Source organism: Lissotriton helveticus, chromosome 2_2 (genome assembly GCF_964261635.1).
Source record: "Lissotriton helveticus chromosome 2_2, aLisHel1.1, whole genome shotgun sequence".
NCBI classification, from domain to species: domain Eukaryota; kingdom Metazoa; phylum Chordata; class Amphibia; order Caudata; family Salamandridae; genus Lissotriton; species Lissotriton helveticus.
In genome coordinates this window covers 250,839,068-250,853,828 of record NC_136060.1, presented here as the reverse complement: position 1 = coordinate 250,853,828, position 14,761 = coordinate 250,839,068, and the positions used below count along the sequence as shown (strand labels likewise).

The 14,761-nt window shown below is 46.4% G+C and overlaps 1 protein-coding gene across 1 annotated transcript in view; it reads right to left on the bottom strand.

Moving 5' to 3' along the window:
* The window catches only part of SEL1L3 (SEL1L family member 3), a 684,155-nt gene that overhangs the window by 358,155 nt on the left and 311,239 nt on the right, over positions 1–14,761 (bottom strand). The window contains exon 11 of the mRNA XM_078678371.1: positions 4,395–4,574. Coding sequence (XP_078534497.1) covers positions 4,395–4,574 — 180 coding nt within the window. The remainder of the gene's footprint in view (positions 1–4,394; positions 4,575–14,761) is intronic.

Below are 14,761 nucleotides of genomic sequence, written 5' to 3'. Positions count from 1 at the left end.
GGCCTGCTGCATCTGCGCAAGTTGATTTATGGGCAGAATCATGTTCGCGCATGCGCAGATTGATTCCCTGTGCATTTCCCCTTAGAGAGAGGACCTGGGGGCGGGCCGCAGCCCCCGGGGTTACACAGGGGGACTGGGCGAGGAGTCATGGTGCCCCCTCCCCAGCCAATCCTGACGGTTAGCGCGGCCGACTTTGGTGCTGGGAAACCAGGTTCGAGCCTCTTATTGTAAATAATCGTGAAATGGGAGGAGAATGTATAGATTTGTGTCAGAAGAATTGGCACATATTTAAACTAGAAGTCTTATTGTTTCATCGTGAAAAGTAGCATTCAATGGGATTAAAAATGTGGTCGGCAGTGAACTGCTTCAGAGAGCAAAGCAAGAAAAGAAGTTCAGGTGGAAATCAGACGTATGAATTGAGGCCGGTTATCACTGTCACGCTGTAGTCGGAAGGATGTTCACACTCTTGTCAAAGCCATTTTATTCATTCACCTTGTTACTCTTATTGGACTTTATAAGCAGGAGTCTGCCTGACTTACCAAGACAAATAGGGCTTAGTTTGAGCAAAGATTTACGCTTCAATAAATCACGGAACTTAAAATAAAACAGAAAAAGAATGTGGGTTTCTGAGGAAATAGTAGCATTTACGTCACCCATCTGTATGCGTGTAACTACACGCATACAGATGGGTGGATGCATGAATGAATGATGGATGCAGGATGGATGGATGGATGAATGGATGGGTGAATGGATGCAGGAAAGGATGCAGGATGGATGGGTGGATGGATGGATGATGGATGCAGGATGGGTGGATGGGTGGATGCATGAATGAATGGTGGATGATGGATGGGTGGATGGATGGGTGGATGCATGAATGAATGATGGATGCAGGATGGATGGATGGATGAATGGATGGGTGAATGGATGCAGGAAAGGATGCAGGATGGATGGGTGGATGGATGGATGATGGATGCAGGATGGGTGGATGCATGAATGAATGGTGGATGATGGATGGGTGGATGCATGAATGAATGATGGATGCAGAATTGATGGATGGATGGGTGGATGAATGAATGAATGAATGATGTATGGATGCAGGATGGGTGGGTGGATGGATGGATGGGTGGATGCATGAATGATGTATGGATGGATGCAAGGTGGTTCGGGCTCGCTCGCTGCGCTCGCTCACTGTGCTCGCTGCGGTGCAATATGCAAATTAGTTTACGGCTCACCACTTTCAAATGTCACCAGCCGCCCCTGCGTCTGTACTGTAGATTATATACAAAATTAACAATTTTATTGTATTCGTTATTTAATGGCGCTGACCAAAAGATTAAAAAAGTGCAGTTGGTGCAGTGATCATAAGTGCAAAAGTGTGATAGTTAACATATGATACATATATACAATGTGGGTATCTATAGATCAACATATCAGTGCAGTATAACTGTTCCAGAAAACGAAACTACTGCTTATGATTTCCACAAAACTGTCGCAGTCCTACATATAGTGGTCTCCTCAGGACTAAAATTCCGCTCCAGGCAACTCTCATGGCATGTGACTTGCCGATATGGAGGTCTTCTATATAAATATCATAATTCTTTTCTCCACACTGGTTCCCAAATAAGTCTCTGCGCTAACCAACACCAATTAATTCTGTGGTATAGTGCATTTCCCTGTGCATCCAATTTGGGTTGACCCCTGGGGATAGCGCAGAGAATACCTTATGTTCAGCAATTATGTGTTACCTACATTGCATTAAAGTGCACACATAGACCCTGAGATAAAGGTTTTTAAATTGGAAAAATGTAAAAAAAGACAAAAAAAGTTCTTAGTAAAATGTAAGTGTTAATCACTTTCGACAGTGTTTAATTTGAGCAGGTGCTTTCAGGTGCTCAGCACCTGCACTTCTTTCACAGGGCTACAATTTCTGAACCTGCAGGTGGTGGTCTCACTTTTAATTGTTCAATTCAAAATAAAAAGAATAACAAACATTGCATGGTGACTGGCTGGTAAATATTAATAGGCAGGCCGGCATACGCCTGTCCAGGCAGGTATGATTGGGTAAACATCCTTTACAACGCAACTTTTACCACGCAGTGCCTTTACGACGCAACTTTTACAACGCAAACCATTACAACGCATTGCGCTGGGGGGCGCTCTTGGATAGGGAATAGGTTTAATGTACTATCCAACACCTTCCCTACTATCCACGGGGACTGGAGTTGGAATAGTAAATTAAACTATTCACTATCCAGCGCCCAAAAGCACTATGCGTTGTAATGGTATGCATTGTAAAACTTGCGATGTAAAGGTAGGCGTTGTAAAAGTATGCGTTGTAACGTCATACATCCGTATGATTGTGTATCACCACGTTAGTGACTATGTCATCACACTGATCACAAATCCAAGAAGTCATCGACAAACTATGGCTTGCATTCTATTCCCCTAGTCTGCTGTACCCTGCCACTGCCTGAGCCGAAAACGCCCATTGAATAACTGTAGATGGGGGCTGGCTCATGACGGATTTGAGGCAAGGAAGCTGCAAGAGCACATTTGGAACCTGGGAGTGAGGGCTCTTTTGGAAGAATAAATGAAAGTAAGTGGGACTTTCCACTTGCTACGTAGCCAGAGTAGCATAACCGGCAGCCCTGCTATCCTCAATGTGCTCGATGCGGCTGTGGCCCAACGCAACGTTTGTGCGCCATGGCGTCACCAGTAGAGTCTGTGCGCTGCACTCCAGCATGGTAATTGATGCGCGTGAGTGAGTCCAGTAGGTACCACAGCCATACTTACTGGGATTGGCAGCATTACAACTGGGGACATTGCCTGTGCTGTAGCAGGTAGGATCACAGCAAACTGAGCAGTGGATGCCGATGCCGTCGCCATCCCTGGACCTACTAATTACAGGCAGCACTAGCAGTGACATGACCTGTTGTGCTCAAGCAGCCGCCTGTTCCGCAATAAACCCAGTCATATCACACTGATTAATATATGCAAAAAAGCATTTTCATTTGGTGTACATTTTGTTTTTGTACTCAGTGTAGTAAAGAAAGTAAAACACGTCATCTTCCGCTTCTTTAGGAATGATAACAGGAAAACGCAGAGTTCAAAATAGCAGGGACAGGTACAGGCTGGCGACAGGGGTCACAGGCAGCGGCAGTGTTAGAGATGAGAGACAGCAAGAGTAAAGAGGAGAAAAAACAACAAGAGAGGAGAGAGATACAACGGAGCGAAGTAGAAGAAAAGGAGGAGAGCAAATCTGATACAAAGAGAAAGCAGCCATGATGTGGAGAAGCGAGCATTCAGAAGAGAGAAGATACAACGAAAGGCTGTGGAGAACAGGACAAAGGAATAAAAGCAGACAAATGATAAAATGGAGACACAGTTTATCACTGTTAGAGAGTGATAGTAAAGAGCCAAGATTGAGGGGAGAGAGAGCAGAGCATGGATAAAAGTGAAGAGAAAAAAGGGCAGGGCTAAAATTAATAGAGGGCAAATCAGAAATACAGGGTGTGACAAAGGTGATAGAAAACAATTAGAGAGGTTGGAGGATAGACTCTTAGGGCAAAGACTTAGGGGACAGACAACAGATCAAGGTTAGAAGATAGAGACTGTGGCAGTGAGAGTGTTGAAAGTGGGGCTCACCGGAGGAAGACGTGAGCGGTGTCCTCCTTGGCAAAATTTGCAACACCTGCACTTCTTTTTTTTACAAATTAAGCACTGATTTCAGAGAGAGACCCCAGCTCCTCCTGCTATAAATTGCTTCGCAACAAGGCATACCATGGGAGAAACTCTCATATTTTCTCCATATAACAGTATATGTAGAAAACGCCATTTGATGGTATGGTGTACATGCTTCCCGGTCTTTCTACTTGTTTTCTGGCAAACCCTAGCGCCAAGACGCAGGAGACTTAACAGTGGAACCTTCCTCGGCATGTGTGCGCTCTACAAGTTCTTTGCTTACTTACTTACTATTTGCACTTTGATAAGTGTGCTCGGTGCTGTTCAACGTTCTTATTTTTTTATTACAAATAAAATGTGAAAATATATTGTAAAGTTAGAAAAGAAGCAACATAGAGATTTCAAAAACTGAAACGATATTAAATCAGATAACCATATACTGTAATCAATTCATTAAAAGGGGACGTAACTAAGTGAGGATAACACGTGACGCAAGTCATTAGAATGAACAATATGGCAATTAAAAATATTTCACTGCCCCACACATTCCCTCAAAAAGTCCCCTTATCCTTGTGCAAATGTACCTTATTGAAGTCATGTGTCACTTTAATAAGAAGCAGAATGTATGCTAGAAACATTTATTCATATATAGGTCTATATGAAACAAGCAAACAGTAAGCAACGAGGAGTAAGCAATGAGAAAAAGACTTTACCTGCTCCCCTTGAAATGTCTGAAGGTCAAGGGCTGTCTTTTTGGCGATATTGCTGTAATAAGCATAGGAAAGGTCCAGATCTAGTGGATAATTATCAGTGCCTTGATAATGTTTGTACCCAAGTTTCATCACAGCAAGACGATCATCTCCTTGAGCCCCAACCAAGCTGTACAACAATCCCTGAGGCACAAAATGAAAGAATATGATATTTATTGTTGGATTTACTATTGTCGATAACTGCGGATGGCATCTAAAATCTTCTATGTGCTCCTGACAAAATATTTCCTACAAATATTTTCCAATAATTTTTAAGTGTGTTAACTAATTTGTTATCATCTGAATTTGTTGTCTTTTCTTTCTGCTCCAATATTTTCTTCTTTACCCTTTACTGTGTGCAAGTTTCTGTTGCCCCTATCTGCTTACATTTTGCCCTCTGTTGGTTGGCACTGTCTTGAAGGTAGCTATATTTTAGCCACACATTGAATGTAGCTATAGTCTTCCTCTGGTCGTCTGTTATTTTGGTCTGGGTACAGAGAGCTTTTTCTCTGTCATGTGTGCCAGACCTAATTTCACCACACAATGTACACACCACCCGACACAACATACACATACAGAAGAGGGCTTTAAATATTGCTTCAATAGGTTTCCTGTCAGATTTGGGACCAGTGTATTGCGGATGTTGATGTTTTTTCCTATAGCATGTTGATAGGACACAAAATAGCCCCCTGCTCTAAAGCAGGCGACTCACAGCAAGAGATCACAGCTCAGGTACCTGCAAGTAGGAGTACCCTCAGAACTTCACTAACCTTCCCACCTCCCTGGCATTGGGAAAGTGCAGATTAACGACTCCTGTATGTGGCTGCCTGATATCTCAATACTGTAGATGTCATTCTGGTCTTGCTTGGGTCTCTCCCCCTGAGCCAGTGTATAGAGCAGGCCACCTCCACTCCCGTAGCCCCATGCTTCTACACATTCTTACAAGGTAACCATATCAGCTAGAAAAACATACTGTGTCGCTGGAACCAAGCTGTGCCATGCTGATGGGCCCATAACTGGGGCGAAACCGGTCCTAGGTTCTCGGTGTTCCGGTTCAGGGAGAAATTGGCTTGCCAGTTCGGGCTGGACTGTTCTGATTGGAGGGAAAACGGCCACTACAACGCGGCCGTTTTCACGAAAACGTTTACCACGCATGCATTACAACGCATGCGTGGTTACAATGACAGTCCTTACCACGCATACCTTTACTACGAGATACGTAGTAAAGGCATGTGTGGTAAATGCTAAAAAAAGAAAAAGGGGGCTTGGGGGGTCTCCCCCCCAAAAAAAAAACTGCACCTGATGTTGAAAATGGCAATGTATATGCACATAAGCGGCGTTCATTTGTGTTCACTGTACCCCTTGTTGTAAGCAGAACGGATATCGCGAAACACTGACTGTGTTATCCCGCCAGCATAGACCCATGCACACACGTACACGACAGCCATTTTAGGCACCATGGCCTCTCTGCCCGTTTGTTAAACCCCCGGCACCCCTCCCCGCGCGCACTGCTCATGCATCGGCCATAAAACCCTCTCCCTCTGCGTGAACCTGCTCTAGAAGTAACACTCCTGCTTGACCCACACCCCCCCATTTCCTCCCAAGAACACCCTTCCCCTCAGCTGACGAGCCCCCCCAGCTGCACTTGGCCTTTCGACCCGGTCCCAAGTCCTAAGACCAAGCCTCGTGGATGTACACCCCCCCTTTTCCTGCCCAGCATAACAAAACCGTGATACACCAACCGAAGTGCCCGATCTTATCGCCTGCCCAACCTTTGATCTGATCATCCCCTCCTGCCCTCGTGTCCTGTAGGAATGTCCGGCTGAGAGATCACAATCTCTTGTTACATTCAGGAGGGGAGGATGACATCTGAGCGACTGGTATGGGAATAGGCCTGAAGCTGGGATTCCAAGCATGCTTTTTCCTACTTCAAAGCGTCTTTATTGCAATAAGGAATGTTTGTGCATCAAAAACATGTGTATAAAAGACGAAGCCTCAGAGAAACTTGTTAGAGCACCTCCTGAAGACACTATGCGAGTGTCCGAAATGACAGGCTCTCCTCATGAGAAATAAAACTCTGTTCTTGTTTTCCTGCTTCCAGCGCCCGTCTCTTTATTTGGTAATTGTTCAAGATGGGAACTAAGAAGCGTCCTGCGCCAGCAGCCTGGGCATCAGGTGCGTTATGGGCTGACTTTTCCACAATTGGCGCCCAACGTGGGGCCCATCAGCGACATAAGGTCCGGTAAGAGAGGTCCAGACGATGGGGTGAACATCTAAATGATTGGAGTATACCTGCCTTGAGAGGGCCCTCGTCCGGCTGCCGATTGAATGAACTTCACCGATTCCGAACGGACCTCTCTCAAGTGACCTACTGTCCTGACTGGAATCCCACAGGAATGCTGCGGTAAAAACATGGAGAAAGAGAACGATTGGGCGCTGGAAAAGGGAAGGCGAAGAATTGCCCACACGGTCCGGTCCGGGTAAGGTTAAGTAGGACGTCTTTACGTCCGATTGGTAGGATGGCTTTATCCATCTGATTGATTGATTGATTGTACTTGAAGTATTGGTTCTCTTTGAGACATTTTCTATTTGCAAACAGCGATGAATAGGAACGTTCCTCTCTCTTTGCAAATAGTGAAGGATAGGTAATGCAGACGTTTGTCCCCCATTGTAATCCGTCATGCCTATCTTTCTCCCCACTGATTGTTTGTTATCGATTTTTATCGATTATTGCTCTTTGAGATATTCCCTGTCTACAAACAGGGAAGAATAGAAATATTCTGCCTCCCTTTGCAGATAGTGAAGGATAGGTAATGCAGATTTTTGTCCCCTATTGTAATCCGTCATGCCCATTTTTTCTCCCCACTGATTGATTGATTACTTGGACATTTTATTGTTCAAGGAATAGTTCGTTCGAGGCATTCCCTGTTTGCAAATAACGTAGAAAAGAAATATTCTGTCTGATCTTTGCAAGTAGTGAAGGGTAGGTAATGTGGACCTTTGTCCCCCGTTGTAATCTCTCGTGCCTATCTACGACCCACTGATTGGTAAACTAGTTCCACCCGGACCATTTATTAGAGGTAGGTCATCTGGCTCGACCGGAGGGCACCCCTAATAAAAAGGACATATGCAACAATAACGAAGTAATCACCGTATCCTGTTAACAGAAACTTTAGCATGAAACACGCTAGAAAGGAAAGGAAAAAAAAAAAAAAAGAAAGAAATAAGAAAGCAAAATCAGTAGGCCACTGATGAGTTTTTGATTTCGCTACATATAGGAAAACGTTAGAAATAGCTCACGATAAAACACATGATTTCGCTAGAAATAAGAAACGTTAGAAATAAGCCCGTAATAAGAAACATGAAAATGGTGAGAGAAGCCAAGCTTGACATCGCGACGGCCACGAGGCAACTAGGCTTTGCCACCCCTCACTGCTCCAAACATGTCTGTCCCACCGCCTGCCACGCCCCAATAACGGTAACATGAGATAGATACAAGTCAGCAGATACCTACCCCCATTCTGGAAACTCCCGAAGTGCAACAGGTCCGCGGCTACGCCCCTCCGGAAGACGAGATCTTCGGCACGTGTAGGGCGGGTCCTGCTGCCAGCCGTCGGCCGGGGAGGTCGTCGCATAAGGTGGGCCAGAAGAGGAGCCAAGGCCGACGGGATCCGGGCGTCCCCTCCTCTTCTTTCTTCAATAATGGCTGCGACAACACGGGGGGGATGTCTTGCTCATGCCATCGACTCCCCCCCTCGTATCTCCTGGTCCAGCCCCGGCTTGGTATGAGCTCCCCGTTCGGCCCTGAAGCGGCGCCTTGCAGGCCACCGGGGGGGGGATGTCTTGCTTGTGCCTCCGACCCCCCCCCTCTTATTCGCCTGGTCCGGCTTTCACAAGAAGCCATGGGGTGGATGGCTCCGGAAATGTACTGGTCCTCCCATTCCCTTCTTCTGTCGCCTTGCAGACCACGGGGGGGATGTCTTGCCTATGCCTCCGACCCCCCCCCTCTCATCGCCTGGTCCGGCCATCATGAATGTTAACGCCGAGAAAAACGGCATGGGGTGCGCTGGGAGGGAGAGGCGGCGCGAACGAGCCTCTCCCACCTCCCCAGGTGGAGGCCCCCAGTGGCACCCCCAACGCTCCACTCACCCGACAAGGGTTCGTCCACTCTTGTGATGCAGTGACTGCTGGAACTCGTAAAATGGCGGTCGACCCTGCAGGAGCGGGCCCGGCGTGAAGGGATGGCCCGGTTGCTTGTTAATTAAGAAATGAGTCCCACAATCAGAAGTGTTCTCCTCGACTTTGAAGATTCTATGAGAGCCACGGGGGCCCCCGACCCCCGCAGACACCCCCGATGGGGAATGACTGCCATGATTGCCCGCGAAACGATGAAAATGTAGCCGCGAGACGTCGGCGCTCCCATGCTGGCTCCAGCCTCAGTTTGAATGACTAAAATCCTGCAGACTACAGTTCGGATCAGTTCCGGTGAAAACCCAGTATGACCCAGTAGAAAAAAAAAAATGTTGCCTCCCTCCCCCTTTGACTGATGGTTCATACCGCCGATCCTTTCTGTTGCCCTTTAACGGAACTTTTGGACTGCCGAAAGAGGCTCTGGGCCAACCACGAGTTGGTGGAGATTTTGACTATGCCTGGATCTGCCTGGCTGCACCCAAAATGGCGCTGGTACAAATGAAACTTTCAACTCCTTGTTGTACCCCGATTGCTCAGCCTTGGTGTCATGAGATATGTATGCAGTTTTTTTAAACACAATGAATTGATATGGGATGGGTACTGATTATGTGTTCGGACAATGAATTGACATGAGATGGGTACTGATTGAACATTCGGACAATGAATTGTTGTTAAGTTTTGGCGCATCATGATTATTGAAAGTTCGAATTTCAACACTTATGATACTCGCTCACACTGAAGTTTCGATATGATTTTATTGCACTTGTCGCACTTTTTATTATGAAATCAACGACCACCGACTCCATTAGGTTTTCCACTAATAAGTATCCCCACATGTACAGTTCCAGCCTGCTCCGTGGCCGGCCCACGGGGTTGTAGGCCCGTATTTGTGCACCGACATTCTTATTAAAGATTTTTGGAAAAAGCAAACGTAGTTGTCACGCGTAGATTGGTAAGTTTCGAATAAATAACCACTATTTCCGATATAACTAAAATACAGGTGAAATGGCTCAGCTCGATTAGTTAAGGGTTAAAAGGTATAGTACGCAGAAATATTGCAAATATGAACGGTCCAGGTTTTTGTTGTATGTGTTTTTCATTTTTGTACAGCCTAAAGCAACCGCTAAAGATCCTGGTATTTAGCCTATACTTTATATGCTACCTGTATCAGGAAAGTTGTTTTAAAATGCCCCTAAGTCGCCCCGAAGGAGTGCCACCTGACCCCCCTAGTACGAACGACAATGACCCCGTACCACTGTAGGTTATCCCTTTTCCTCAAAGGAGAGCACGAGCTCGCCCCCCACTTTGCACCGACTGCCCTTTGTTCTGACCCCCCCCCCTGCACACTATCCGTAATACCACACTTGGGCGACCTATGCTATCCACAGGCTTCCGATAATCATCTCTCCCACACTAACGGTCCACCTGGGCTTAAACGCCAAGTTGGCAGGGACTGCATCCCGTGGAGATAGGCCGAGTATGTAGTAAGTAAAAGCCTTTTCGGGTTTATGCGCGCTAATGTGTTTTTAAATGCTGCCCCCGCCCCCCCCTTCTTTTTTCCCTCTTTCTGCAGGTCACATCGGAACGTCGATTAAAGTACGAAAAAAAAAATGGTGATCTAGCGGACGAAGAGATGGGAAAAAGGGGTTCGATTATGGTGCCTACACACGACGAGCAAACAATGACTATTTCTCTCCCTGAACTTAGCGCTTGGGAGGACAGCCTGAAGCGGAAACTACAAAATATGAGTTCGCTCGGCACCTCGAATAATACAACCAAGAATGACGTGCACTAATGAATAAATTCCTACGTTTAACTAAATAGGGAAAGTTTAAGGAATATTCCGAGGTGAGGTTTACCCAAGTACCCTCCGCTTGGAGGACTAGGAATGTTGCCAGTGTTTAAAATCTACTACCTCCTTTTCGCACCCTCATAGACATGAAACTCAAAGCTGCCCCATTGTTCTCCCAACTGACACCCACTGTTGCCTCAGCCCACCGTGAGCATTAGCCCGACCAGGTTAGTTCTTGACCAATTGCCAAAGGCGTAAGTGTGTGCAACCAAAGCCACCAGTGAAGGCAGCCGACGATAAAAGAGAAGAAAAAGGTAAAAAGAGCTTAGGATGCTAAGGATGCGCAGCATACAGGAAGAGATCATTTTGGCCAATAACTGTTCTATGTTTTGTCTTGGATTTATGTATAGAATACCAATAACTGTTCTATGTTTTGTCTTGGATTTTTGTATATAATACATGTACTGTCTCCCCCGCCTGAGTTTGTGTGTACGTAATGTATGGATCTACGTCGTCCCTCTGCCTGTGTTTCCGTATTACTTGACCCCTGCTGTTCTGTGTTGTGTGCGCACTAAATGGCCTATTATTGTACACGTTTCTCTCTCTCTCTCTCTCTCTCTCTCTCTCTCTCTCTCTCCATGTCATACGTGTACCGAATGGTTCGTTTAGAGTGCGGACGACTCTCTCTCTCTCTGAGGGTCCCCCTGTTCCCTCCTCCCTTGTGTGGTAACGTTGTGCCCCACCGGCACAAACCTAATTGGGTCTCTTCGAACACAAAGGTGTTCGGCAAAATTGACATGAACTAAAACGATTGTAACTTGCCATATTACTACCTCTCCTTTCTGCAAAACGATAGAACCCGAGTTGGTAATGAAAGAAAGGACAGGTAAGACGACTGATGTCCCCTAATCTGGCCTTTTTATAGGGGGACTATAACGTCAATGGTCTTCTGTTTTTCAGTTCGTTAGAAATGCAATCCCCAATGCCCAGATTGCCTCACCCCTCTGCACTTAAGTGCGGATGTCCAAAGCGTCCTCGCTTCTCCCGATTGACCCCAGCTTCCTGTCCAAAGCGTCCTCGCTTCTCCCGATTGACCCCAGCTCCCTGTCCAAAGCGTCCTTGCTTCTCCCGATTTATCCCAGCTCCATATCAGCTATCCCCGAAGCGTAATTGATGACCTTGATTAACCGTCGCTCCCCAAGAAAAGCATGTTTAACTTCTGCCCCCCTCTCATGATGATAACCCCCCTGCTTGCAAGAGTTAGCCGACCCCGAAGGGAAATGTAAGATTGTCAGTACTTGGGTTAAAAAAGGGCGAGTCTCTACCTAAGGACTCGATTTCGAGTTTGATAGAATACACTGTCGATGGGAGTCCGATTTCTCTCCACGTACGTCACGAATGAACGCCAAATAGGCTTACGAATTCAGTGGAAATGCCCTCCTACATACTCCATAAGTGATGACTTCTGACTGTGACCAATGAACCTATCCCCCACCTACTTAGGATTGGGGACGGAATTGAGATGTATAAATGTCTTCTCCTGCCTGTTTTCTAAAACTTGTTTTGTACCCATTCAAAGATACAATCACCGGAGGAGAGGAGCTGGATGTGACGCACAGCCTGGCCACAGATCATGAAGCACGTGTGACCTCAACCAAAGGTGGAGTCGCAGAGCAACGAGACGCGGGACGAGGCACCACTCTCAAACTCGGCAGATGAAGGAATGAAGGGCTGCCTTGATTTGCTGACCCACTCGTGCCTGAAGTCCCCGTCCCTTTTGAGCCCGACTGATGGGCCTGCCTGCTCGTCGTCCTTTGCTCCTTTGGTCCCTTGGTGTGTTCAAAGATCTGATCCCACTCCGCCCTCTCTTCCCTCGATTATTCAACAACATCACCCTTTTCGCATAACTTTTGACTCAGAAAAGAAGAGCAGCATTTAGATAGAATAAGGTTTTGCCACGGAAGAAAGACACGCAGGTGCCCAGCATGAGGCACCCCTAAGAAGATCAGTTAGGAAACAGGACTGTGATCTAACAGCAGAGGACTGATCGCACCCTGCAACGCGTAAGGATGAATCCGAGCTGGACCTATAGCTCCACCGCCGGTGCTCAACAGCGCCAACGAAAGAAGACGGACTACCAGAGCCTACCAGTGATGGCTCGCTGTTAAAAAGACATTGTGACGAAGACCCCCCTTCCTGAACTTTCTACCCACCCCTTGACTAATTGCTTGTATCGAACTGAATTCCTCCCTCAACCATTTTTGTATTGCTTTCAAAAATGTTTCATCGGTCACTCATGTATTTAGTTTTCCAAAAGTCTCTTATAGCACTGACAAGACCCGAAGGTATCAGAGCACTTTTTACTGTATGTTGATGTCACCGGAGAGAAAGTCAGAACCTGATTCTATAATGTGTCGGAACCTTTTTCTTGATTGACCCCGACTAAGTATTATGCCGATCTCTAGACTTGTATGAATAACCCAACAAATGTAAATTCATATGTACCGCATTCCGCCAATCGTATCGACTGTATATGGTTACACGCAATCTGCTAGTATTGACAAACGCTATTTCATTGGCCACACATGGCTATATGTACACTCCGTCAGTTGGGGTAAACACCGAAATGAACTAACTTATGTAAAAAAGCGGCGACTGTTGAAAATGGCAATGTATATGCACATAAGCGGCGTTCATTTGTGTTCACTGTACCCCTTGTTGTAAGCAGAACGGATATCGCGAAACACTGACTGTGTTATCCCGCCAGCATAGACCCATGCACACACGTACACGACAGCCATTTTAGGCACCATGGCCTCTCTGCCCGTTTGTTAAACCCCCGGCACCCCTCCCCGCGCGCACTGCTCATGCATCGGCCATAAAACCCTCTCCCTCTGCGTGACCCTGCTCTAGAAGTAACACTCCTGCTTGACCCACACCCCCCCATTTCCTCCCAAGAACACCCTTCCCCTCAGCTGACGAGCCCCCCCAGCTGCACTTGTCCTTTCGATCCGGTCCCAAGTCCTAAGACCAAGCCTCGTGGATGTACACCCCCCCCTTTTCCTGCCCAGCATAACAAAACCGTGATACACCAACCGAAGTGCCCGATCTTATCGCCTGCCCAACCTTTGATCTGATCATCCCCTCCTGCCCTCGTGTCCTGTAGGAATGTCCGGCTGAGAGATCACAATCTCTTGTTACATTCAGGAGGGGAGGATGACATCTGAGCGACTGGTATGGGAATAGGCCTGAAGCTGGGATTCCAAGCATGCTTTTTCCTACTTCAAAGCGTCTTTATTGCAATAAGGAATGTTTGTGCATCATAAACATGTGTATAAAAGACGAAGCCTCAGAGAAACTTGTTAGAGCACCTCCTGAAGACACTATGCGAGTGTCCGAAATGACAGGCTCTCCTCATGAGAAATAAAACTCTGTTCTTGTTTTCCTGCCTCCAGCGCCCGTCTCTTTATTTGGTAATTGTTCAAGATGGCAACTAAGAGGCGTCCTGCGCCAGCAGCCTGTGCATCAGGTGCGTTATGGGCTGACTTTTCCACACTGATGTTCCGAAACTGAGGCAATCAGCGTCGCTTAAGAGGAAACGGAAAGAAACTTCTGCTTCCTCTTTACGACGTACGACATCAGTGACGTCACCGAGGAAGATGGAGAGGAGACGACATGAAAAGGTAAGAGGGAATTTTAGTTTAAAAAAAAAAAGAATAAGGGTTAAGGGCAGGGGAAATTATAAGGAGTGAGGGCTGTGGGGTCATGTAAAGGTACAGGGGAGGGGTATAACCTTTTGCCAAGAGTATGCCCTTACCATGCTTAAATGCTTAAAATCGTTGTAAATCTATGCGTGGTAAAGGAATATTCGTGGTAAAGGTTATGCATGGAAAAAGCATTCCATTGTAACGCATGCGTGGTAAAGGCATGCGTTGCTACGGAATGCGTTGTAACGACATACAACCGATTGGAGTAGGGTCAAGACTGATTTGTATATAGCTGGGTGCAAACTGAGGTGCCATGGTATGCAAAATAATGATGGATTGGGATGCTGTCCCAGGCAACTACCAGTGTCTGAGATTAATTCAAGCATTCACTCAATTTGAAGATCCCAATGGAACTGGCCAGATTTGCGATATTTGCATACAAGGTGAAAGAACTCTTAGGCAAAGCCACGCACGCCGCGCTTTATTGTCACCTCCGTTTTTAAAACATCAAGCCGGTACCCACACAGATGCCATGAAACCTCTTTTTTGGGACTGGATAGATTAGCCAAAAAGTGCAAACAAGGTGAAAGAACTTTCAGTCAAAGCCTTAGTAATAATTATTACACATCACATATCTTAGT